Genomic DNA, 26,211 nt, shown 5'->3' on the forward strand with positions numbered 1-26,211 from the left:
AGGTATCAGGGTTATCTTTTAATGAGCCTGATCTCTCAGAAATACGTGACGGGGGCACGACTTCTTAACACTGAATTTCGTGATGGGGACACGAAATGTGTCAAATTTAAGTGTCCCCATCACGGAAACAATACCAATGTAAAATCAATGGGAATCATTTCGTGGTGGTTTGACTATAAATGCAGCACGTGAGAGCAAAGCGTCCTTATAACTCTATGTTGCCGCTTATTAGACTGATCGCACATGGTTACATTTCCTGCATTTAACACGTGCATGTTCTATGGTTTCTGGTGCCTGGCAATTCCTATAATGTGAAGAGTCCCGCTCAAGTTGCTGTGTCCCACTCTTAGTCTGGTCATTACCACCTCCTGGTAACAAACAATGTTCCAGAAATTGAGCATGAACATAAACTCAAATGTGTCAAGTGTGGCTAGCAGACCTTTTGCATCTGCTACAGCTTTTGGTTCTGAGCATGCATCATCAATAATTATTTCAAGTGCCGCTATGATTGCTGGCATACTCTTAATTACGGCTTCGGTGGCTCGCTTTCGCGATGCCCACCTTGTATCACTGAGACGTTTCAATGTTAAAGCTGTATCCTGTATCATTTTGTCCTGTTGTTCTGTTAGTATTCTGTAACGAGGTAAACTCAATGTTAAAAAGCAATACAACTGTTCAAGGGTACCAAAGAAGAGTTTCCCAGCTGTGCATGATGTCTCAGAATCAAGAAGAATGAGGTTTAGATTATGGGCACAACAGCGCACATACAGAGCCTTAGAGCTACATGAGTCTTTCACTCTCTTTTGAAGGCCTGATATGTGACCAGACATACTTTTGGCACAATCATAAGCCTGTCCTCGCATATGTGTAACGTTAAGTCCGAGTTCTTGGAGCGCTTTCATCAGTGAGTCATGAAATGATTCAGCCCTGCCGCTGGACAGCTCATCGAACTTAATGAATCTCTCAACACTTTTACCACTCTTATTGACATACCTTATGGACAATGAAAACTGATCCACTCTAGAAATATCAATTGTTGAATCAACAATGACAGAGTAAAAAACAGCATCCTTAATTTATTTTACAATCATTTGCAGTGTCTCATTGCCAAGGCATGTGATAAGCTCATTTTGAGACTTATGTATTTATAGCCCCTGTTGACTTCGCTGATGTGGTTATCGATGATAGTGTCATATTTTGCCAATAGCTTTAACAGTTCGAGAAAGTTGCTCTCGTTAACAGTTGGTGCTACTCACTTGCCATATCCTGTGCAAAAATATGAGAAAAAAAATGTTTTTCAATTGTTTGTTTTCGAGGTACTGTTTCAGCATGTTTTTGAGCCAGCAACAAAGTTAAAGAAAAAAAAGACTTACCTCGTCCTGGTGCTCGTATTGGGCATCATCCTCAGAGTCATCATTGGTGGTGGTATCAAAGTCATTATCAGAATGAAATCCCTCTTCATCCCTACCGCTGACCGCTATCTCCTCGGCATCCAGCGCCGCCTCATCATCATGCTGCTCTTCCTCAATATATCCTTAATAATAGTACATGTGGACCATTGTTGTTGACAACCGTTGACAACCATTTTTTAACATCGCTACACGGATCCACTCAATCTGATATTTTTTTATTTCTCCACTTTTTTTATCCGTTTAAAAATATCTCCATTTATGTGGGTGAAATCGCTGTGTTCGTGTGGTTGAGAGGCCGAATTGGACAGAAAAATGTGTGTTTAGGAATATATCGTATTTGTGTAGTCCAGTCTGAGATGATAGCGCCCTGTACAGTAGGCAGTGCTTGTTTACCTGCTGTGGCCGTGGCCAGGAAAAGGTCAGTCAGTTTGGCGCATTTGGCTGCATCCTCAATTCATTTCTTTTTCTTTTTTGCCCTACGCTTTTCCGCTCCACACATCTCTTTTTCTTTTATTTTCACCATCTTTGCTTCTTCCTTGCTTGCTTTTTTTTTTTTTTTTTTTTCAGAAAAATAACGGTCTGACTGAATGAGCGGCTGAGCCAATCACATTTCAGTAGACGCATGGATCAGCTCAAATTGGGAGGGGCTGCTCGTATCCCCCCTGCAACATAATGCAGTGACCCAGTCTGACGTTACACTCTGTGCTACCTGCCGCTGCGAGGGAAGGCAGCCACGGTCAACCGCGTCCCGAACCTCCCTATGGCCAGCCGCCCCTGATTTAAACCAAAAAAATAAAAATCCTTGGCAGTGTGGTGGTGCCGCAGGATTTCACCACAAGAAGGCCCATGGGTTTACAAAACCCACCAACCCTACGTCATCTACGCCCATGCCTCCACTTCATACACTTCAACTCTTGTTCCCTCTCTTTCCAGGCAAGTTTGTAACACAGTTTAAGTTGGATGGTTATCTCTGCCATTAACTATACTTTCATAATCCAGTTTAGATCTAACTAGAGCTACATACAGTCATGGCCAAAAATCACCCTTCACATCACCTCACATCCCTTTGATCCTGGGGTACCCTTGGCTTCAACGTCACAACCCACACATCACCTGGAGGACTTTCATGTCACCAGGTATGCCTCAAGCAAGCTGCCACACCTCTGCACTCACCTTCACCCAGTTCTGTTCCAGATGTGTCCAGTCCCTCCTGAATACCACGACTTCAGGGAAGTGTTAAGCAAGGCCAAGTCCCTGCCCCCTCGTCGTCTGTATGACTGTTCCATCGACTTGCAACCCGGCACGTTCCCTGCTAATGGATGCCTGTACTCCTTGTCTGCCCCTGAGGGAGAGGCCATGGAGACCTACATCAATGACTCTATGGTTGCTGGCATCATCCGACCTTCCTCCTCTCCTGCAGGGATGGGGTTCTTCTTCGTGAAGAAGAAGGATAAGACTCTGAGGCTATGCACTGACTACCGAGACCTCAATGACATTACCATAAAGAACTGCTACCCCCTTCCTCTCATCTACTGTGGATTTGAGCTCCGGGGGCGACCATCTTTACCAAGCTCGACCTCCACAACACCTACCTTCTGGTTCGGACAACACCCCCACCTGACATTATCAATATTTGGTCATGCCTTTTGGTCTGAACATGCTGAATTATGTGTTTGTCTACTTGGATGACATCCTCATCTTCTCCAAGTCCTGTGAGTAGCACGTTAATCACGTCCAGACCATCTTGCAGCATCTCCTGAAAAACTCCATGTTCGTCCAAGCTGAGAAGTGTCAGTTCAATGTTCCTTCTGTCTCCTTCCTGCGGTACATCGTGGCATAGGGTAACGTGCAGATGGACCTGGCCAAGGTATCGGTGGCCACCTCCTGGCAAGTTCTGGTCTGCAATGGTTACCGCCGCTTCATCCGCAACTATAGGTTTATCATCACCATCATATAATTATAATATTAGTGATAATAATATAAATAACCATAATAATAATATAATGATAATAGCCATATAATTATCATAGTGATGATAATAATACAATGATAAAGATAATAGCAATAATAATAATAATAATCAAATGAACACACCTGAACGTTTTCTGGTTTCCTTTTGTTCTATTTATGTCTTTATCTATCTGTCTGTCCCCCATGTCTGACTTTTGTAACAAACAACCTGCGTGAATATATGTTGACAATTGAGCAATTTATTTATCTATTTTTATTACAATTGAGCGATGTATAATCACTTTTTAATAGTGCAAACACGTCATTCCTCTATAGAAGTAATGCGCTTTAAGATGGCTGCAGTGTAGGCACGTCGCTCCAATCAGCAGCAGCAGTCAACGCAGCATCTATGTACAGTGCTGTGAAAAAGTATTTGCCCCCTACCGAATTTCTTGTGTTTTTGCTTTTTTGTCGCACTTACATGTCATCAAAAGAACATCAAAGAAATTTTAATTTAAGAAAAAGAATGAGAGTGAACATAAAATGCAGCTTTTAAATGATCATTCTATTTATTGAAAGTAAAGAATTATTCAAAACCTATATCACCAATGTGAAAAAGAAATTGCCCCCTTAAATTAACTGGTTGTGCCACCCTGTGCTGCAACAACTGCAATCAAGCGTTTGCGATAACTAGCAATGAATTTTGGCTCATTCTTCTTTGCAGAACTGTTTTAATTCAACCACAGTTTTCGAGCATGAACGGCCCGTTTAAGGTCATGCCACAGCATCTCGATTGGATTCAGCTCCGGACTTTGACTAGGCCACTCCAAAACCTTAATTTTGGTTTTTTTGAGCCATTTAGAGGTGGACTTGCTGGTGTGCTTCGGGTCATTGTCCTGCTACATAACCCAAGTGCGCTTGAGTTTCAAGTCACGAACTGATGGTCGGACATTCCCCTTCAGGATTTTTTGATAGAGAGCAGAATTCATGGTTCCATCAATCACAGCAAGTCGTCCAGGCTCTAAAGCAGCAAAGCAGTCCCAGACCATCACACTACCACCACCTTGTTTGACTGTTGGTATGATGTTTTTTTTATCAAATGCTGTGTTAGTTTTGCGCCAGATGTAACGGGACACACACCTTCCAAAAAGTTCCACTTTTGTCTCATCAGTCCACAGAATATTTTCCCAAAAGTCTTGGGGATCATCCAGGGTTTTTTTTGGAAAATGTGAGACAAGCCTTTGTGTTCTTTTTGGTCAGCAGTATTTTCGCCTTGGAACTCTACGGATGCCATTTTTGCCCAGTCTCTTTCTTATGGTAGAATCATGAACATTGACCTTAACTGAGGCAAGTGAGGCCTGCAGTTCTTTAGATATTGTTCTGGGTTCTTTTGTGACCTCCTGGATGAGTCGTCGATGCGCTCTTGGAGTAATTTTACTTTTTCACATAGGGCCAGGTTGATTTTGATAGTTTTTTTCCCTTAATAAATGAAATCATCATTTAAAAACTGCATTTTATATTTATTTGGGTAATCTTTGTCTGATATTAGAATTTGTTTGATGATCTTGAACATTTAAGTGTGCCAAATGGGCAAAAAAATAGGTAATCCGTAAGGGGGCAAATACTTTTTCACAGCACTGTATATATGTCTATGCTCAAGACCCAGTTCACCTTCGCTGCCATCCCCCAAGTACCAGATCCTAATCATCAGTTTGTCATGGAGGTAGATGCCTCCGACATGGGAGTGGGGGTCGTCTTGTCCCGACGTGTGGCCACCGATAAGAAGCTCCACCCCTGTGCCTGTTGCTTTCATTGACTGTCACCTGCCATGAAAAATTATGACATCGGCAACAGAGAGCTGGCCATCAAGTTGGCGTTGGAGGAGTGGTGGCACTTGGTCAAGGGGACAGAACAACCCTTTTTGGTATGGACCGACCACAAGCTGTATCCACTTCTCCCTCTCCTACCCTCCTGTGTCCTACAACGTCAAACCTGAAACTTGTCTCACCTGTTCCAGGGGGAAGAGGGTTCTGCCGCTGGGCTTGACTCTTTCCTCCCTGCCCCGATCACCACTTTGACCTGGGAAATTGAGGAGAAGGTGAGGTCCACCACCAAGCGTCAGAACAAGCCCAGTGCTTCCCCACCTGACTGTGTGTTCGTCCCTCCAGCTCTGAGGTCTACGTGCTCCAGTGGGCCCATGCATCCAATCTCACCTGCCACCTGGGGATCTAGAGAACCCGTAATGTCCTCCTCCAGCGGTTCTGGTGGGCCACCCTTGAAGGAAACACATGGGAGTTTGTCAACACCTACCTGGTCAGCAACCAGCACAAGCCGTCACACCAGGCTCCAACTAACTTCCACAGCCCCTCCCTGTGTAACATTGCCCTTGGTCCCACATCTCTCTGGCAACATGACCATCCTCACCGTTGTTGACCGCTTCAGCAAGATGGCCCACTTTGTGCCCCTGCCCAAAGAGATTGCCAGGTTATTTCTCCTCAATGGGGTTGTGGAAAATAACAGGAGTCACTGGTGTGTTTTGACTTCTGCACCTCGCCCTATACTATTACCATGGGTGTGTCCAAATCAGTCTCTTTTCTGTGAGGCTGTGAATGTCATGAGCTAGACACGGTGTAGATATAGTTTCTACAACATCTTCCGGCTCCTTGGCCTCCTCGTCAACGTGGTCCTGGATCGTAGACCCCAATTCATGTCCAACATCTTGTTTTTAATGAGTGCGGCAGGAAGCATGCATAAAAACCCATCGAGTATCACCTGACTGTTAGTCAGAAAACCGGTAACATCTCATGTCCTCCAAGACTTGAACCCAAGAAGAAATAGTAAAAAACACATAAAAGTCAAAGCATGTTAGATATTATAGGAGCTTTTGTAAGCATTTGCTATAGAAAAAAGTGCGGTTTCATCACTTTACATTTTACAGTGATGATCTCAGCTGCCACTGAATAAATAAACAACCTGACAGCCACTGAGGGAGGAAACATCACTCTACCTTGGAATTAGGATTCATGTTATTTGAAAGAAATGATGTTGCAATGGTGGACAACGGAGGAGTTGTGATATTAGAGAAAATGTACACCAACAGACTTTACAATCTCAGGACTGCAGAGGAGTGACTCTGAGATTTATTGTATTGGCTCTACAACCATACATGTTTTCCTTGCATATTACAAACCCACAGTTTATGGTAAATCATATTTCTTATGAAAAATTATCCTTCATGGTTTACATGGTGTTTGAATAGTTTTATTATTACAGCTAAAGTAATATTCATATAAGTAATAAGTCATATCTAAATTATGTCACATAATTACAACACTTCTTCATGAGATAGTTTACAATACATCACAGTTAGTTAACCAATCACTGCTTTAGGTTTAAGGGTTGGTTCACAGAAATAAGATTATTAAAATGTAGATGATTCTTCTGCAGTCTGTACCAACTCCTGCAGTGAACACAGTGAGTGTGAGCACTGACAGCTGCATCTTGCTGTGTTCTGTGGACAAAGCTGAAACCACACTGTTGTGGTACAAAGACGAGGAGATACTGAACCAGAGCAGCTCTGCTCTCTCTCTGCCCCTCACTGTAATTTAAACAGTGAAATGAGTATAGAAATGTCACCAAGTACATATAAAATTGAAAAGCACACAGAATATACAAATATATTTTCCAATAAAAATATAAAAAAGTATCAAAAATTGTGACCAAAAGGAATAATAAAAAGTCTTAAACAGGACATCCTGCATAACTCCAGCATCATTTTGAGGAGATGGCTGCTACTCACCATCAACATATCTCAACTGTTCTATGTGTTAAAATGCAGAGCTGTTCATACATTTATTTATGTCCCCTAAAGTGATTAAAATACTCTGCAATAATGAATCATGTTCAACAGCTACAACTGTTCCCAAGCACACTAACATCACATCAATAGAACTTTCTATTCAGCAAGTTTTCTTTTTTTATTTACATTTCAATCGACATGAATATAACTGAGATTTTTAGATATAATAAACAACTCAAAGACTCTTGATAGGGAATGTTTCAGTGCAACAAGTGTATACCAGTGTCTACTCACTCTTTATAGTATCACTTATGTTAAGAGTATAGTGACACACAGTATTGATACAAAGATTTAATGCAGTGTGTAATTCCATCTTCTACAATTCCCTCAACATCTGATTTTTACTTTTGCTTCAGATCAAGCCGAGCTCTCTGCAAAGGAATGTATCGTCTTCTGAGAACAATGTCATCATTTTTTCACTGGCGTCTCTCCCTTTTTTCCGCACCATGTCAATCACGTCTCGTGCTTTGTCTTGTCTGGGTTTGGTCATGGCTGTCTCCCTCTCAGCATCAGTTATAACCCCCTCTGCCAGCAGTTTATCCAGCAGGTTGTCCAGAACGGGATTAGACACTCTGTAGATGAACTCTGACCTGACGGTGAGCAGCTTCTTCTCTGCTGAGATGTCGTCTCCCAACCTTGGTAGAGTTTGAACTGAAGAAGCACCTGAAGATGAGACTGGAGAAAGAATTAGATTGAATAACAGAGATCAGCTAGATATTACTTTGTCTATGCTACAACAAGACTCAGTTTATAAAAGTGAAGAAACAGAGCAAACATGAATGTCCAATACATGAATCAGTGCATACAGTACATGTAATTATAATGGAATGTAATGGAATACAATTGTTCTAAATATTACATTTACTCTGGGGAAGCATGGAGATCAGGAACCATTTACATTTATTAAAATAGTAATTATTAGTATAAGTACACTTAAATACACTGTAGGTGGATAAAATATGTAATATGTATCATTCTTTTGTGGTTACACCATTTGACATTTTCAGGGGCATTCAGTCTTACTTTTGGTAAAAAAAAAAATGGTGCAAATGTCATTTCAAATGATATAAAACCAACAAAAAACCTAATGTAGATTTTAACAACAAACAAACTATTTTAAAGATATTTTTGCTGCTCATCTTGCCCAGCCTTATTTGTAACTGACCCAGTAGTGGCAGATATGTGTGCATCATAGTAAAATGAGACAACAACAAGTGAGACGAAAGGTCAATAGTTGTACCAGTTTGGGATGTCGCAACAAGCCTGTGTAGGGAGTTTTTGCCATATCCATATCCCTAAAAGGAGGTTAGGAAGTCAACATTAAGAGAAAGTGTTAGGCTTCCAGGAAACCAGATCTTAGCTGGACACACCAGGTGGGTTTGACCTGGCACACACAAAATACCAAAGGACGCCTACGTGCCAAACCAGTAGTATAAGTAGCCTGGAGAGGGGCTGAGGCGTGAGCTGTTTCCGATAGTCTTCGTTGATGTTTGCCGTGTTCACTGCATCTTCAATAAAGGTCCCAGTTGGCTGTTCAACTACTTCTGTTCTCGGTCTCTTACTTTAAAGGTTATTAAAGTAAGTAATCAAGTAATTATCTTACAACCCATATGGTGATAGTTAGGATTCAAGCTAAGCGACGTTGAGCAGAAACAGGTACTGTGTAAAAAATACCTCACGTGACAATACAACAAATTTATATCAGCACCTTAAATGGCAGAAAGAAAAATGAGCTGAAAAGCTGCTGCGTACAAACATCATATTTCCCTGAGGATCACACACTGGTGAGAACGTAGCATTGGACTAGAAAGAGGCATTGGCTGCATGGGGCCTGTGTGAGGAGCATCAGGTCGCTATGACGACAGATAACAGCACTAACATTGTAACACTGTAGAGCTTTATCAATGGATGAGGTTCCAGTGTTTTGGACATAGACTTCACCTTGCTGTTGGTAAGTTAGATTGATTTGACCTATTTTTAATGTTATGTATCATAACATTTATCTTAAGACAATCAATTATTTATAAGATTAATATAACATTAAGAAAAAAGTGTTTTCTTAATATATCAATATAGTATTAATTTACAGGGCTGACAGTAATATGACAATTTTTTCTTCATGTGTGCAAATGAAAATTACTTAAGTTTATACCATTTTGATACTATTTAGTTTATTATATCACAAATCGCAATATTGTCCATAATAATTGCAACATGACTTTTGTGCAGCCCTAGACTGAGAGATGCTGTATTTACCAGGCAGATAAAGGTTGTGCTGCCACACTTGTATACTCTCTGGATCTCTCAACATCAGAGTCACTTCCTCTGTGCTCGTCTTCAGCATAATCTCATAGGTTGGGTGGTAGTTTGGGCCGTAACTGTTAGAAAACACTGCATGCTGAAATGAAATGAAAGGTGAAACATTACAATAATGTGCAGTTTGACTTGTATTCAGAGCAGAAGCAGAAGCTGTGTATGATACTCATACTCACATCAGGCTGTATTTTATAGCTGTCTGGGTCACTTAACAGGCTGTAACGTTGTTCTCTGTGGATAAGACAGTTCGAAGGTGCCTGGATGAACTGAGAGTCTGTATGTTGAACTTTTACCTTCAGTGAAAACACAACATCTTGTTAGAGGGCTTAACTTCATTCCACATAAGGATGTCACTACTTGAAGTTACAATAACTTGCCACTAGAGGGCACAATTCACCAGCAAAAAGATACTGATGACAGAAGGCCTAATGATCTGTTTATTCACATAGAAACTGGATAAGAGGCCACTGTTGTGACTTACAGGTAATAGGAACACAGAAAAAGAAGAAAAGAGGGGACTGATGGTAAACTATGGGTGTGACAGAGGGTTTTACCTCCAGCAGTGGCACATTGCTCGGTAGCAGAATCACACTGAGGATCTGTTTCCCTGAGGGGAACGGTCGTCTCAGGAACAGCAGGACTTGGCCACTTATTGGTTTTGTCATGAAATTGCAAAACCTCTTAATGAGATCCCAGATGATGCCAAAGGCAGAGAGGTGAGGGATGTCCACCACCACGTGGGTTTCAGTGACCTCCAGCGGCTGTATGATGCTCATGCCATCATCGGAGATGTTGACCACACTGAGGCTTTCAGAGACCAGTGCTGTGAAAATGCAGAATCATCACATGTGGCCCCATAACAGTTTCATTCAGTGTTATTTCCATCTCTGCATGTATACTAAAAAGCAGTGATGCAGACTTTAGGTAAATACAAGAACATTTTCTCAGGGCGCAGTAGTGTTCTCACCAGGTTCAGGTTCACAGTGTGGGAGGTGGAGCTGACAGATGGAGTCCTCAGCACACTCAATGCTGAACAGTGGTCCTGCAGGAACCTTAAGAGCAGGCTGGAGGAGCATGTTATCCCAGATCAGAGTCCTGTATCTGACCTCCCCTTCGTGAGTCACATTAAAAACCAGTCCAGTCAAAGAACACCGGAACAAACCTGGACCTGGGAATATGAACCTGTACACACAGAGAACAGTTTAAAGGAGAATACTCACATCAGCCACTTATAGAGTTAAGGTTAAATCCATATTTGATAATCAGATATTGTGTTCATTAATAAAAGCCTCTTTTTTGTTATAAGATATATTTAATGCAGGTTTCATTTTCCAAACACAACCTGCTTGGGAGATTTCGGTAGAAAACGGACAGTAGCACGCTGTACAGTTACCATAATTACTGCAGTAGAAGCATTACTAAATGGCCCAATTTTGTCCATGGTCAAATATAGTTGATTTGGTAATTTTAGTTGATTTTGGTGCTTCTACTGTGGGTAGGTAGCCTATGTAAGTAAACAGCCTCTTTATTTTTCTGTTTCATTCATGTTTGTTGCTGAAATACGATCGGGAGTCTGTGGGGGTCTGTTATTATAGAAATTAACTGCATTTTCTATGCTGTTTCTGTGTCTGACTTCCTGTCCAGCTCGATCTTCTCTGTGGAGCTTGAAGTGGCTTTTAAGTGGCTTCCTTTGAAAATAAGACTCGGAGCAGAGAGTCGCTTCTGGGAAGCTTCTGAAATATGCCTGGAAAACGGCGCATCAAGCCGCTAGTAAATCCAGCAGAATACATAATCAACCTCTGCTAACATGTCTTCTCCAATTATTTTAGCTACAATCCACTAAATGCATATATCATGAAGAGAAAGGTGCACCATCAAGCCTTGAGACTGTAAAAAACTAGGAGGAAACAGGAAGAATACTGTGATTTTCCTTACTTGTATGAGATGCCTATTCTTTCTGTCGTCACCTCAGGTATGAAGTCTGACTGAGTCTGTAATCCAATAAAGGCAGAATTTTTTTTGTTTTTTTTGTTTACAGTGACACCAACTTGTAGTTCGGGATAATGAAAACGACCAGAAATACTCACAGGATCCATTTTCGGCTTCACTACACTGGACAGGGTCAGAGATCCACAATAAACAGTGAACACTGGGTGGAGAGGCTCAGTGAAGGTGGCATGGACAGTATGAAGGAGAGTTTTTGTGTCTCCAGACAGCCAATAGAAAGACAGAACACCAGCCGGCCAGTCCAGAAACAATCCCAGTCTCGTTGGTCTGTCCAGGAATGCTTGGACATCAATGATGGGAACAGGAATAAGAGTCCTCTTGAAGCCGTGACAGAAAGTATAACCTTTAGAACAGGTGATAGTGAAACACCAGGCCTTGTTGCTACTTTCAATTTCTGTGTTCCACCATCCTTTCCTCTGTAAACTCTTATACGCCACACCAATATACACAAATCCGTCCCACTCCACCTCCCAGTAGCAGCGTCCAGTCAGACCCTCTCTGCACAGCACCTGCTTCGTTTTATCAAATCTCTCTGGGTGATCAGGATACAGCTGCTTCTCTTCAGTATACTTCACTTCATTGTTGGACTCAGACAGAACAAGGTGTTCATTCACTGTGTTGGGGTCAAACGTGAGCTCACAGGCATCTATTAAAGAAATAGAGGATGATGGTTTGGTTTAAGTTTTGCCTGTCAAACAGGGAAAACTGACAGAGTAGAAATTCAGTGAATAAAAAGCTTACACTTGTTGAGAAGCTGTGGGTTTACCCAGTGCTCTTCATCATGGTCCACACTGAAGAACACAAGAAGAATCAACAGTGAGAAAGAGCTTTCAGTGTGAAAGTCATATAAATGGATATAAGATATATAAATTACACTTGAGGCTTAATTAATGTACAACCAGCTAAAAATAATGCATCTAAATTAACAACCCTGTGGCGAGGTATTCAGATGTAATACGGCAATTTAAAACTACTCCCTTACAAGTAAAAGTCCTGCATGAAAAATCATACTTAAGAAAAAAGTACAGCACCAGCAGCAACATATTCTTTAAGTATTACAGTAAAAGTATATAAGTATTATGAGCTTGATATAGTTAAAGTATTAAAGTAAAAGTACATAAGTATTAAGTACTTATGAAGTATTAAATACTTCATACATGAGTATTAAATACTTAAGTACTTTTACTGTAATACTTTAACTACATCAAGCTCAAAAATATTACGAGCTTGATGTAGTAAGCAGTATTACAGTAAAGGTACTGCAGTATTATGAGTGATGTAGTAAGCAGTATTACAGTAAAGGTACTGCAGTATTATGAGTGATGTAGTATGCAGTATTACAGTAAAAGTACTGCAGTATTATGAGTGATGTAGTATGCAGTATTACAGTAAAAGTACTGCAGTATCATGAGTGATGTAGTATGCATCATTACAGTAAAATTACTGCAGTATTATGAGTGATGTAGTATGCAGTATTACAGTAAAATTACTGCAGTATTATGAGTGATGTAGTATGCAGTATTACAGTAAAATTACTGCAGTATTATGAGTGATGTAGTATGCAGTATTACAGTAATAGTACTGCAGTATTATGAGTGATGTAGTATGCAGTATTACAGTAAAAGTACTGCAGTATTATGAGTGATGTAGTATGCAGTATTACAGTATAAGGACTGCAGTATTATGAGTGATGTAGTATGCAGTATTACAGTAAAAGTACTGCAGTATTATGAGTGATGTAGTATGCAGTATTACAGTAAAAGTACTGCAGTATTATGAGTGATGTAGTATGCAGTATTACAGTAAAAGTACTGCAGTATTATGAGTGATGTAGTATGCAGTATTACAGTAAAAGTAGTGGTTTGGTCCTCTGACTGATATATTATTATATATGACATCATTAGATTATTAATAGTGAAGCATCAGTGTTAGAGCAGCATGTTACTGTTGTAGCTGCTGGAGGTGGAGCTAGTTTACACTACTTTATATACAGTTAGCTAGTTTAGTCCAGTGGTTCCCAACCTAGGGGTGGGGCCCCTTCCAAAGGGTCAGCAGATAAATGTGAGGGGTGGTGAGATGATTAATGGGAGAGGAAAGAAGAAAAAACTAAGTTCTGATACACAAATGTGTTTTCAGTTTTTGGACTTTTTCTCTAATGTTTGATTTTTGCTGAAATATTGGATCATTTGAACATTTATTGAAATGAAACCACGTGAGTAGTTTAGAGGGGAAAATCACTATTTGGTGGAGCTGTTAACAACTCATAGACATCTGAAATGTGAGCCTGACTACACACTGCTTTTTGTAAGACATCAAAAGACAAAAAGGTTGGAAACCACTGTTTTCACCTTTAACCATGTGTTGCATTTTAAAAGCTTGTTATATTATCCATTATGTCAAAAGTCTGAAAAGTGACTAAAGCTGTCAAATGTAATAAAGTAAATGGTAAATAGACTGTATTTATAGTCGTTATGACCACTCAAAGCACTTTTACACTAAACGTCTCATTCACATACATTCATACAATGAATACAGGGAGCTACCACGCAGGGTTCCAATCTGCTCATCAGGAGGACATTAACCATTCATACAGATTCACACACTGTTGGCACAGCAACGGGAGCATTTTAGGGTTAAGTATCTTGCCCAAGGAAACATCGATGACAATTAAGTTTGGACATGAATAATTAATGAAAGTCAGGCCTGTTTAGTTTGCACTGTTACTTGACAGACTTGCCCGTTTGTTTGTTAATGTGCTGCCATCTTAGTTCGAAGCGAAACTAAAATTGCGTTTTGCTGTAAAATACGAGGTGAGCTGATGTTCATTTATTAACGACACGGACACCGTAGACTTTTTAAAGAGTTTCGTACCGCTGACTTAGCTGTAACAAGGTGCTGCTTCAACCTCCTGTGTCTTGTTTGGACAGTTTAGCTGATACAGCCGCGTTATCAAACCAGTCTGTTCACTTCCTGTCTGAAAGGAGGCGCTAAAGGGTCAGGACACCCAAAAACCATAGGCCTATCTCCTCCCTGACTTGCTTACTTTAGACCAAATTTTACTGCCATAAATATAATTTGTCATTATTTAATGTTTTTGTTACATATTTTATTTTATACTATTTATTTTCATGGATATTTATTTTCTTTGTGTAACACTGGGTAGGAATTTATTTTATGACCGTTTTGCAAGTGGGACAAATTTAATTGTAACAAACCACTTGGGAGAAAAGGAGCACGAGTGAGTGGAGTGAAGCAGGTGCAGTGTGCAAAACCTCCACTAAGAAGTTGAAACCCTAAAGTTTGTGCAAAGAGACATTTTAATGCTCATTTTGAAGATTTATTTCGGTTTTAAGTATCATATTTTTTTGTTTGGAAGATTTGTCAAGTAGACTCATTCCCTCTCGGTTGTGTGCAGCCAGTGAGGTACGTTTATTTCTGTTATGTTGTATTGTGCTTATGTGTTTACATTCTGTATGTACAAATATGTCTTAATTTTGCACACTGTGTATTTAAACAGTTTGACGGTGGCTTATCAGGGTTTATGAGGAAGGAGGAAAATAAAGTCATCTGTATTTGAAGAACCGTGGTCCCGTGTATTTCCTGGAGGGAGTGATACCAAACATTGTTACTTCCCTAGTTTTTATACAGTACATTTTTGCAGGTTTATGTCATATTTAACATAGAGTCAAACATTCGGACACACTTTCCCATTCATTTGAATGAGAAAGTGTCCAAACATTTTGTTGGAGCTATTTGTTTGTTTTGTTAAGTTTAGTTTTAGTTGTAAATTTAATTTACTAATTATGAGTAACTTTGTTTGTTTGATTAACTTGGGTGTGTACTTTATTTAGATTTGTGTAGTTGGTATTTTTGTTTATTTTTTGGTAATTTGTTAGCTCTGTGGGCACTTTTGAGTAGTAGGTTATTTGAGGAGGTAGGCACATTGAGGACCAGCATGCACCTCGGTGGGCCTATGTTTTTTTTTTACCAGTGCAAGAGAGGCAGCAGCAGCCATGGTTTTTCTTTGTTCTTTTGTTTGTTTTATTTTGTTGCAATAAATCCAGACAAAACGCAAGATTGGAATGGACATTCATCTTCTTTTGCCTGCGTTAAACCACATCCCCATGGTGCATCAGTGTCCTTTGGATTATGTTTGGTTTCAAGTTTAATTTAACACTAATGAACCTTCATTTCCATGGGATTTGAGCAAGTTTCATCACAGCATTTGATGTTTTTTGCGGCTGCTTGTGAATTCTTCTCTGGATTGACTGTACAGATTAACACAGTAGCAGAACAGGGCTATTTGCTGATTAGCAACACTACCTTGGAACAAAAAGAACTAACATCCTCAAACACATTAAGAAGGCAAGAAATTCCACCAATTAACTTCCGACAAGGCACACCTGTTAAATGAAAACTATTCCAGGTGATGGCGTCATTTAGTTGGTTGAGATTTTTCCAAAACTAGTTTTTATGTCTTCAGTACTGTTGTACTATGTGCAAAATAGAAAAACAAACAAACAAAAAAAAGTACTGTACAAACCGTTGACTGGTACTGTATATTTAAACATTCATTTATTTTACCAAACTGACGTGGCAAATCTGTATATTGACTTTCCGACACACTCCAAAGGTCACATTCTTGACCTAATCTGCTGTTCTGGTGTAATCCCTCATAACTGTTGTGCCTCAGACCTGCCTATCTCAGACCACAAGTTAATATAATGTCAATATAAGATTATCCAAGACTAACATACATCGCTCTATCACATTCCGAAATATTAAGAATATAGACTTGTCGGCCCTCTCCAATGGAATTGATGACTTCCCTAGCAGAGAAAATGGAGCCACCACAGATGAACTGGTATCTCACTACAATGATGGACTTCATAGACTGCTAAATACTCTTGCACCTCTGAAAATAAGGTCTGTTTCTTTTACCCACTCTGCTCCTTGGTTCACACCAGCACTACGCCAACTCAAAACCAAATACAAGGATGCTCTTTCCTCAGCCAAGACCACATACTACTCAACCTTAATCAGGACAGCTGATGAGAACACTAGAGCCTTATTTTCAACTCTTAATAATATTCTGAAACCTCCGGACGCTCTACCACCTCACTTACTCACAGTCACACAGTGTGATGCCTTCATGACCTTCTTCAATGCCAAAATTGAAAATATCCACCAGACACTGACTGCTTCAAATAACTGCATCCTCTCCGCACTCGTGGCCTACATCGTCCTTCAGCTCTCCACTCGCCAGCTTCATACTGCCAACTGTCTCTGAAATAACTGGTCTCATTCATAAATCCAAGCCATCTACCTGCCAGTTAGACCCCCTACCTACCCACCTGGTAAAAATCTGCCTACCTGCCCTGTCCGCGTTAATAACTGACATCATACATTCCTCGCTGACTTCTGGTGTTGTCCCAGCATCACTAAAGACTGCTGCAATAACACCAACACTCAAGAAACCTGGCGCTGATCCGAATGATTTGAACAACTTCCGACCCATCTCAAACCTGCCATTTCTCTCCAAAATTCTAGAAAGAACTGTTGCAGCCCAGCTCCACACCCACCTATCCGACAATAATCTCTATGAACAATTTCAGTCTGGCTTCCGTCCCCTTCACAGCACCGAGACAGCACTAGTGAAAATCACCAATGACCTCCTGATAGCATCTGACTCTGGACTTCTCTCCATTCTGGTTCTCCTCGACCTGAGCGCAGCTTTTGACACCGTTTCCCATGAAATCCTCCTGGACAGGTTATCCTCCATTGGAATCATATCTCTCTGGCCGCACACAGTTTGTACAATTCAAGAACCTGACATCCGGCTCCTCCCTAGTCTCTAGTGGTGTTCCCCAGGGCTCTGTCCTTGGCCCCCTCCTGTTCATTATTTATCTTCTGCCTCTTGGTCATATTCTCAGGAAATTTGACATTCAATTCCACTGTTACGCTGATGATACGCAACTCTATCTTTCCACTAAGCCTTCTTCCTCTCTGCCACCCATCGTCCTATCGGACTGCTTACTGGAAATTAAATCATGGCTCTCACTCAACTTTCTTAAACTCAACGGCGAAAAAAAAACAGGTTCTCCTCATTGGTACCAGATCTACCCTAGCAACACTCAACACTTTCTCCATGTCCATCGACCATTCCACTGTTCCTACATCCCCTCAGGTAAAGAGCCTGGGTGTTATCCTGGACAGCACATTATCTTTCGAAGCCCACATCAATAACGTTACTCGGACTGCATACTTCCATCTACGGAACATCAACCGTCTCCGTCCCTCACTTTCACCAACCTGCACCGCTACCCTGGTAAACACCCTGATCACATCCCGTCTGGACTACTGTAATTCTCTCCTCTTTGGTCTTCCGCGGAAATCTCTCCACAAACTCCAGCTGGTACAGAACGCAGCCGCCCATATCATAACCAGAACCCCCTCTATTGAACACATCACTCCTGCCCTGCAGCAACTTCATTGGCTCCCTATCAAATCCCGCATTAACTTTAAGATTCTACTCACTTACAAGATCCTTCACAACCTGGCACCATCATATCTCTCGGAACCGATTCACATCTACATACCCTCCCGAACTCTCCGATCCTCCTCCGCCAACCAGCTCTTTGCCCCATCTGCCAACTTAACTACCGTGGGGTCAAGAGCTTTCAGCCGATCTGCCCCCGCCTTTGGAACTCTCTCCCACCAGACATTTGCACTTCGGACTCTGTTTCCACCTTTAAATCCCGCCTGAAAACGCACCTTTTCAGAGTGGCATACTATGTCGCACACTAACTATGCAATCACGTTCTTGCTTATTTGTTCCACTGATGCACTTTATAGTCACATTCATATTTATTTCTTTATCTTTGCACTAAAATTTACCTGCTTTTTATTGTTTGATGTACTGTTGTCGTGTTTTATGGGCCTTGTAAGGTGTCCTTGAGTGCTTTGAAAGGCACCTTTAAATATAATGCATTATTATTATTATTATTATTATTATTATTATTATTATTACTAATTAACTTTCGACAAAGGTGACAACCTCATGGAGTTGTTAAAGATATTCCCAATACTTTGGTTTGTTTACTTTTTTGTGTACGGCATGAAGTGTGTTACTTCATAGTTTTGATGTATTCAGTACTGTTGTACAATGTGCAAAAAACAAACATAAAAAGTGGTTATGTACAAACCTTTGACTGGTACTCTCTATTTAAACCCGCATTCATTTATTTATGACATTGACATGAAAAATATCAGACTGTGGCAAACTGTCAGCAGACAGTTCCTTGTATGAAGTATGGTAGTATTAAGTGGGTCTATCAGTGGCTGAAAACAACACTGATCAGGTGATGATCAGGTCATGAAAACAAAACAATAGAATGGGTCCAGGCTATAGACAAGATGGTGGATCTCAACTATTGACATTGGATTTTGACAGATCATACGAACCCTATTCTTACTGGCTTTAACTGCTATCTGTATTACAGAATAAAAACTTAATTTAGGGCTGAAAACACTAAAGTTTACTAACCTGAGTTTTGCCAGTCTACATTTCGGGTCATCCAATCTTTCAGAGAGCAGCCTCACTCCTGATTCTCCTAGATGATTGTAGCTGAGGTCCAGCTCTCTGAGATGGGAGGGGTTGGACTTCAGAGCAGAGGCCAGAGAGGCACAGCCTTCCTCTGTGATCCCACAACATGACAGCCTGCAGAGAAAAGGGCTCTCAATAAAAAAAGACCACACCTCACCCTGTATTACATGTTGCTTAATATCTGATCAACTTGTGAGTCCAGGGTGTCTACCAGTACCTCAGTATCTGCAGCCTACATTTTAAACTCCCCAGTCCAACAGAGAGCAGCTGTACTCCTAAATCCTGCAGGTCATTGCGGCTGAGGTCGAGCTCTCTCAGCTGAGAATTTGAGCAGAGGACCGAGGCAAACACTTGACAGCATTTACTTTTCAGGAGACAACCACGCATGCTGCAATCAAGAAAAAATACTTGATGATTCAAAAATGTTTTGCTAATAAGAAAACAATATGTGAGGATGGTGCTGTCCCTAGGCAAGGCAGGATGAGGTAAATTTGTTTATATAGTACATTTCATAAACAGAGGCATCCAAAAGTACACATGGAAAAACACAAAAACCAATAAAAGCAAACAAGCACTAAATACATGTACCTGAATTCCTCCAGTTTACAAACTGGACTGATCAAGATAGCAGGAATAATAGTCAGCAGGGTTAGCTCGTCGTTGACATCTTCATACTTTTTCTTCTCCACCTCTTTTGAAAAATAGCCACTATAATCTGCTGGGTAACCGTATATACAGTCAGTCAGGTCCAGTGCTCTCAGGGATGATTGTTTTAATTGAAGCAAAGTGGTCACCATGTGACAATGCCGAAAATCCAGAGAAAAGCCAGACAATCTGTATAAAACATCACAACATTTATAAATAATGTGTAGGCACAGTCTATTAGAGGAAATAGTTCAGATATTGATCATAATCTGACCTCAGTGTCTTGAGTTTACAGTTAGGACTTTCCAGTGCATCAAAGAGATCATCAGGAGGAATGTTGATGTTAGAAACACACTCCAGGCAAAGCTCCCGCAAGCAAGAGTCTGGTGACTGAAGAATGGAGAGTAGTGTCCTAAGGGGTTCATCATGTAAACGCTCACTTGTCAGTCTGTAAAACAGAAACAAAGCAACAGCAGAAAAAAGATGAACTGTATAGTAAAATCTGTGTGATTTTCAGACCCGCCCATTAAATCCAGACACAGAAATCTTGAAACACAGTTTGTGAAGCCTAGCTCCACAATTCAAATATAAAAATGGTTGAAATGGTTTTTACACCTTTTTTAGAAATACATTTATGACCTATTTAATGTGTTTAGAAGAAAATGTCTGAATCCACTTTACATAGTCTTTAAGGGGTAGCACTACTTGTAAATCACATTATCATTAAGTCTGCTGCTACAGTATTGTTTCATTTGATGAAACAGGACCAATGTAGATGTATCTATTTATTGAATAAATCTTACCCAAGTGCAATCTAGAAAGTCCTAAAGAGGATGTGGGTAGTATCAGTTTAAAAATGCTTTTCACTACTCAAACATGTATTTACACTATTTTCACATTGACATAAATTATGGGGGTTATCCAGTTCTCAAGAATATATATAAAAAGTTTAGGCCTAAAAAGTAGATTTGATAGCTATAATAATTGTGCTTTGAGCTCTCAGAAAATCTTCTGCATTGGTGGCTTTGTGTGATTGAGGTGTGCTCTGCTCCTTTTATGGCTAATTTTATTGAAAAGAAAATATGAACCCTGCAATACTTACCCTGACATTACTAACTGTAGTTTTTTTTTATTTTTATTTTTTTACATTTTGTAGATGATTTTCAAAGAGTTCAAAATGAAGAAAGCTATCATAGTAGCTGTGTTGTTCCATCCAATTTTATATAAAACTGCTGGGTTAGTGTATAAACCACTCCTCAACACAGATTTGTCACATGGTGTTCAGTCAATTGAGAGAGAGGAGGAGTCAGATATGTTTGATAAATTGTGTTGACTCATTGTTCAGTTAGGCTAGCACATCTTCCTGGCAACACATCATGTTACCAGTTAGCTCACCAGTTACACACTATTTCACTAACTAGCCCTGTGAGTTGACTCTTTATTTCACCAATCGAGACTATTTGGAAAGGAAGCACATAGGAATTATAAATGTGCCACTTTCTGGTATGACTGAGCACTTGAAGTGTGTCCAGACATGGTATAAAGATGCACAAAAATACACTTTACTCATGGGTGTATGACTCAGCTTTCTAGAGAAGGAGAAAAGGAAGGAGAAAACCTTCCACATACTGTATGTTGTAAGCTCACTACAGCAAAAGCCTGTATGGTCTATTTGTAAATAGAGCAAAACGTCATCTGTGGTCAAATGTGTGCATATGACAACACAGCGATTCAATCTGAACAAACCTGTTTTCTTTAGATCACAATAAACTGTATATGGTACTTACAGTGCCCGCTTGCAGTTCTTCATTGGTAGAATAAGTTTCTCAGTGCAAAAGTGCGGTGTCCAGCATTTTGTCAGGTCAAGCTCATCAATCAGTTCACCAGATATCTGCAGCATGGTGGATATTACTGAGCAGTCAATGGGTGAGAGTCTTGCTCCCGAAAGAAACCTTCTGATGTCATCCTGAAATCTCTCTTCTTTCAGCTCATACTTGCAGAGGAAAAGGTTCATGCACCTCTCTTGTTGGATGTTTCCTGCATGAAAATGTTGAAGGTATTTCTTCATCTCCTCAACAGTCTCTGAGCTGCTCTTTATCTGTGGTAGTAACCCTTGTAGCATTGTCTGGTTGGACTCCAATGTGAACCCAAGGAAGAAGCAGAGAAACATGTCCAACTGACCTTTCTCACTCTGCAAGGCTTTATCCACAACTCTCTTCTGCAACTCAGTCAAGTCCAGATCTGTGGGGTCAACATCCAGGAAGGACTTCAAAGTGTTGATGTTTTTTGTCACACAGCAGTGGAACATGTAAAGAGCAGCGAGAAACTCCTGAAAGCTTAAATGCACAAAGCTGAACATCTTTTTCTGGTACAGCCCACGTTCTTCCCTCAGGATCTCTGAACAAAATCCACAAAACATTGAGGCCTTATCGACATCAATGTCACATTCTCTGAGGTCCTCTTCATAAAATATGATGTTTCCTTTTTGCAGTTGCTCAAACGCCAGCTTAGACAGATTTAAGAGCATGGCACCATTCTGTGATTCTGAGCTTTTTTCCCCATATTTCTGTGTTGTTCTGAGTTTTTGAGTTAGCAAATAGGAAATGTACAACTCTGTCATTGTTGTGATCCTTCGACTCCTCTGATCATCCCATCCTTTCTGAAACACCTCAGCAATGATCCAACAAAAGATTGGGATGTGGCCCATGAAACAGAAGCTGATCATCCCTCTGAGACAAGATAGGATTTCTTTGATCTGATTAGCACTGAATCTCTTGGTGAAGTATTCTTCCTTCTGTTTGTCAGTGAACCCTTGCACTTCTGTCATCTGGTCAATGTATTTAGAGGGAATCTGACTGATTGCTGCAGGTCGGGAAGTTATCCAGAGCAGAGCATTAGGCAGCAGGTTCCCCTTGATGAGGTTGGTCAGCAACACATCCACCGTCGATTTCTGATCTTCATCACTCACTGTCACGGTCCCGTCAAAGTCCAGATTAAATCTGCTTTCATCCAAACCATCAAATATTAGCAGCACCTTCTCGTTAACCAGTGTATGTGTGTGTTCTAACGGTTTCAGTTCAGGGTAGAAGTGAAGAAGGAGTTGCATAAGACTGTACTCAGCCCCTTTGAGCATGTTCAGCTCTCTGAAAGGGAGCACGAAGACAAAATCAATGTTCTGGTTGGATTTTCCCTCTGCCCAGTCTAGGGAGAAGTTTTGAACAGCAACTGTCTTGCCAATGCCAGCAATCCCGCTTGTCATCACTCTTTTGATGGCTTTGTCTTTCACAGGTTGTTGTTGGAAAAGACTTCGTCCTGGTTTGAAGATGTTCATGGAGTCGATCTCTTGATAGTTGATCTGTGAAAATGGTGATGCCTGATCTGGGAGTTTAAAGTGATCGAGAAACTCATGTGATTTGCAACCATACTGCTCACCCTGTTGAGTAATGTACAGTCTTGTGTAGACCTTCTTGAGCTTAGCAATACTGGCTGACGTGCCTTCAAATATGTCCGAAAACCTTTGCTTCACATGGACTTTAACTTTCCCTTTAACTTTCTTTTTGACTTTTTGACTTTTTAACAGTCTCTTTTTCCATTCTTCCATGTTTGCAGATCCTTCACTATATCCAGGAAGTCGTCCTGCGACTCTGGCCTTACCACTCCTGCTCTCTGTTTTAGTGGTGTCCCTCTGATGTGGACCTTTTTTTCCCAAATGTAAGTATCGGAACCTGAAAGTAGGGGAAAAAATAAAATAAAATACACCTTTACCTGCAACATCATACACATCTACATAAAACAACGGTGTGGGAATAAGCTCTATATTACTTTTGGAATGACTTTGATTCACCACTTTCAGACCAGCAGCAGTTTGTATAGTTAAGCTACATTCTCTTCATTTGAAGGGAGTTGTTGGTACAAGCTTAATAGCAGACTAGATGTGGACTGAATTTGTAACAGTACTTGGTAGGTGACTATTGACATGTCCCAATTCCACAAGAATGTGCAGCATGAATGAAAATTGAGAAAGACCTTATCATGTTTTGCTCATTCACTAGCAGCCACATGTGACCAGAAATGGCAAATACAGTATAATGGAAGGCCTTTCTGAATGACATTAAGCATGGCCCATGTCCTGCCTCAATTCCAAGACCACATATAAATATCCTTGTGCTGTTCTATACTGTATGACTGGTATCTTACCTTTCCTCTAACAGACACGCACCAAAGTGTCTACGCCCTCTGTAGTTGTCGTCTTTCCAGCTACCCCTCCTCTCTTGTGTGTTGTATCACTCCAGTGCACTTCCTCATTTATCTGATGTTTTCCTGCAGTGCCTGCCATCTTCCATAGAAAAAGGAAGTGGTGTTACAGTTAAAGCCGAGCCAAACTAATATTAAACTTGAAGTCTTTGGTCTAAATAACACAGAAAATAAGCGGGAGAAAAATTCTAAAACTGTTTTTCCTATAACAGAAATATCACCTACTAACACCGTGTTCCTTACTCCAATGTCTTAGTCATTGTGTACAGCCTTCCGTATAGATAAGTATAATGGTAGAGTGAGTATATTTAAACACAATGTGTTTAAAACCACAAACAGCAGTTTTCATAAATTGAAAACATAATGAACTATTCATAGCTTGTTGTTTTAATATTTGAGGTAGGCATGTAAAACAACTTACCTACAGGTTTGTTTGTTCCAGCATAGCGCAAACAGGTAAAACTTGCAGATAAAGTTTTAGGATTAGCTCCTCCTTTTCCTGTGTTTCCTTCACTGTGGACTATTGACCTTGCAGAGTGACATACTGGGATATCTCCACAGGTTTACAAGCTGGGGGTTTCTCATGCTACTTTAATTTTCACGTAAGGGAAACAGTACTTAATATGAAAGTACTCCATTAAAAAGGTTGTGTTTTCTAAATGTATTTTTTGTTGAAGTACAGGATTGGCAGTGAAATGTACTCGTATATTGTATTCAGTATCCTTAATGCTGTATCCTGTTATCTGTTTAAGGAGTTAATGTTTAACCAGATGGATACTGCAAGTGGGTCAATGAAGGTTTTTTTTGTTTGTGTGGTTTAGTTAAATTTAAAGGGGTTCAAATTTGAAAATGAACATATGAATAACTTGCACACATTCTTTTTGTGTGGACCCTGTCTATGTGGTGTAACCATAAAGACCAAATAATTAAACTATCAACTAGTTTGACATGATCTTACATTATAACTTTTTATATTAAATAAAGGTAATGGAATACAATTGTTCTAAATATTACATTTATGTGTGCTGCTGGCAATTTTGTATTGCATTACATAAAAGAAAAGAAAGCATGTTCCTGACGGTATGGGCTGTGTGTTAACATGTCAGGAACATAGGCTACAAAAAGTTACAAAGTCCACTGTATGTAAATGGAAATGTATTTAAAAAGGTCGCTTGGAGGAATAAATGATAGAGTTTTGGAATTTGTACACTCTGATAAATAAAGATACAAAGATATGATTTAATTTTTGGTGATTTCATAATCACTATCACTGAAGTGCACTCTGTTGCACATTTATAAACACCAACACAGAAAGTCAAAGCTGTCCAGCCCAGCTGAGCCGTCCAGGGATGGATTTAGGAGTTGACAAGATCCAGGGCTAAGTCCAGAGCACCCAGAGCCAGGGACAATTTAATGTTACTGCATTGTATGACTACTGAAAACATTAGTAGTAGTGATGTATTTTGATCCTTTTTAATAATTTTGCAAAAACCATGCACATAAAAATAAATGATGAATTAGATCAAAATGAAAAAATATGCCCTGATTTGTAATTGCCTTTCACTCAGTAACACTGCCTCAACTGAAATGTCTTCAGAACACTTTTAATCACAATTGTTTTTAAACTCACTTTGACTTATTCAGCAGCTGGTTAAAGTCGCTGTTCAGAAAAAGTGACTTATTTTTTGAGTCAGATTATTTTTATAAAAAAAATAGATTTGGGCCTTTTGACAAAACATTCAGGGCTGCAGCCCCAAAAGCCACCCCCTAGTTCTACCCCTGGACCCACATTCAATGCATCAGTAATTCACCAAAATCTGGAACTTTAGTTGTGCTGCTACTGCAGTAATTACGGTAGCATAAAGACACTTGATCGACTTTGACTAGGCTGCCATAATTACTGTAGTAGCAGCACAATGATTTGCATAAACTGGAAACATATGAAATCCAGGACTTTGATATTAAATGAAATACACTTCTTTAATGTGAATGGAAGTTTACTTACCTACTCATTATCAATCAATCAATCAAACTTTATTTATATAGCAGCTTTCATACAGGTTCATGTAGCAGTGCTTCACAACATAAGACAAAACAAGTGTAGACCAAGAACAACATAAAGAAAAGAAATAAAAACTAAGAAAAAATTACAAAGAAAAAAA

At 40.0% G+C, this 26,211-nt stretch overlaps 1 protein-coding gene across 2 annotated transcripts; it reads right to left on the minus strand.

Annotated features, from left to right (window-relative positions):
• Nucleotides 1-6,891: 6,891 nt before the first annotated feature.
• LOC134001676 (NACHT, LRR and PYD domains-containing protein 3-like) lies at nt 6,892-24,529 on the minus strand. 2 transcript variants are annotated; one of them, XM_062441072.1, is made up of 15 exons: nt 24,471-24,529; nt 24,015-24,131; nt 21,583-23,520; nt 20,070-20,243; nt 19,739-19,984; nt 19,368-19,538; nt 19,091-19,264; nt 12,286-12,335; nt 11,625-12,190; nt 11,473-11,528; nt 10,505-10,719; nt 10,092-10,360; nt 9,714-9,830; nt 9,478-9,619; nt 6,892-7,896 (listed from the first exon to the last, which is right to left on the minus strand). In XM_062441072.1, exons 3-15 carry the CDS (start codon nt 23,394-23,396, stop codon nt 7,574-7,576), a joined length of 4,317 nt encoding a protein of 1,438 aa, XP_062297056.1. In that variant the 5' UTR covers nt 23,397-23,520; nt 24,015-24,131; nt 24,471-24,529; the 3' UTR covers nt 6,892-7,573. The 2 variants fall into 2 exon arrangements, with proteins under 2 accessions (XP_062297056.1, XP_062297055.1); XM_062441071.1 differs by having other exon boundaries at nt 23,993-24,131.
• Nucleotides 24,530-26,211: the final 1,682 nt, after the last annotated feature.

Source organism: Scomber scombrus, chromosome 2 (genome assembly GCF_963691925.1).
Source record: "Scomber scombrus chromosome 2, fScoSco1.1, whole genome shotgun sequence".
In the NCBI taxonomy this organism is placed as follows: Eukaryota; Metazoa; Chordata; class Actinopteri; order Scombriformes; family Scombridae; genus Scomber; species Scomber scombrus.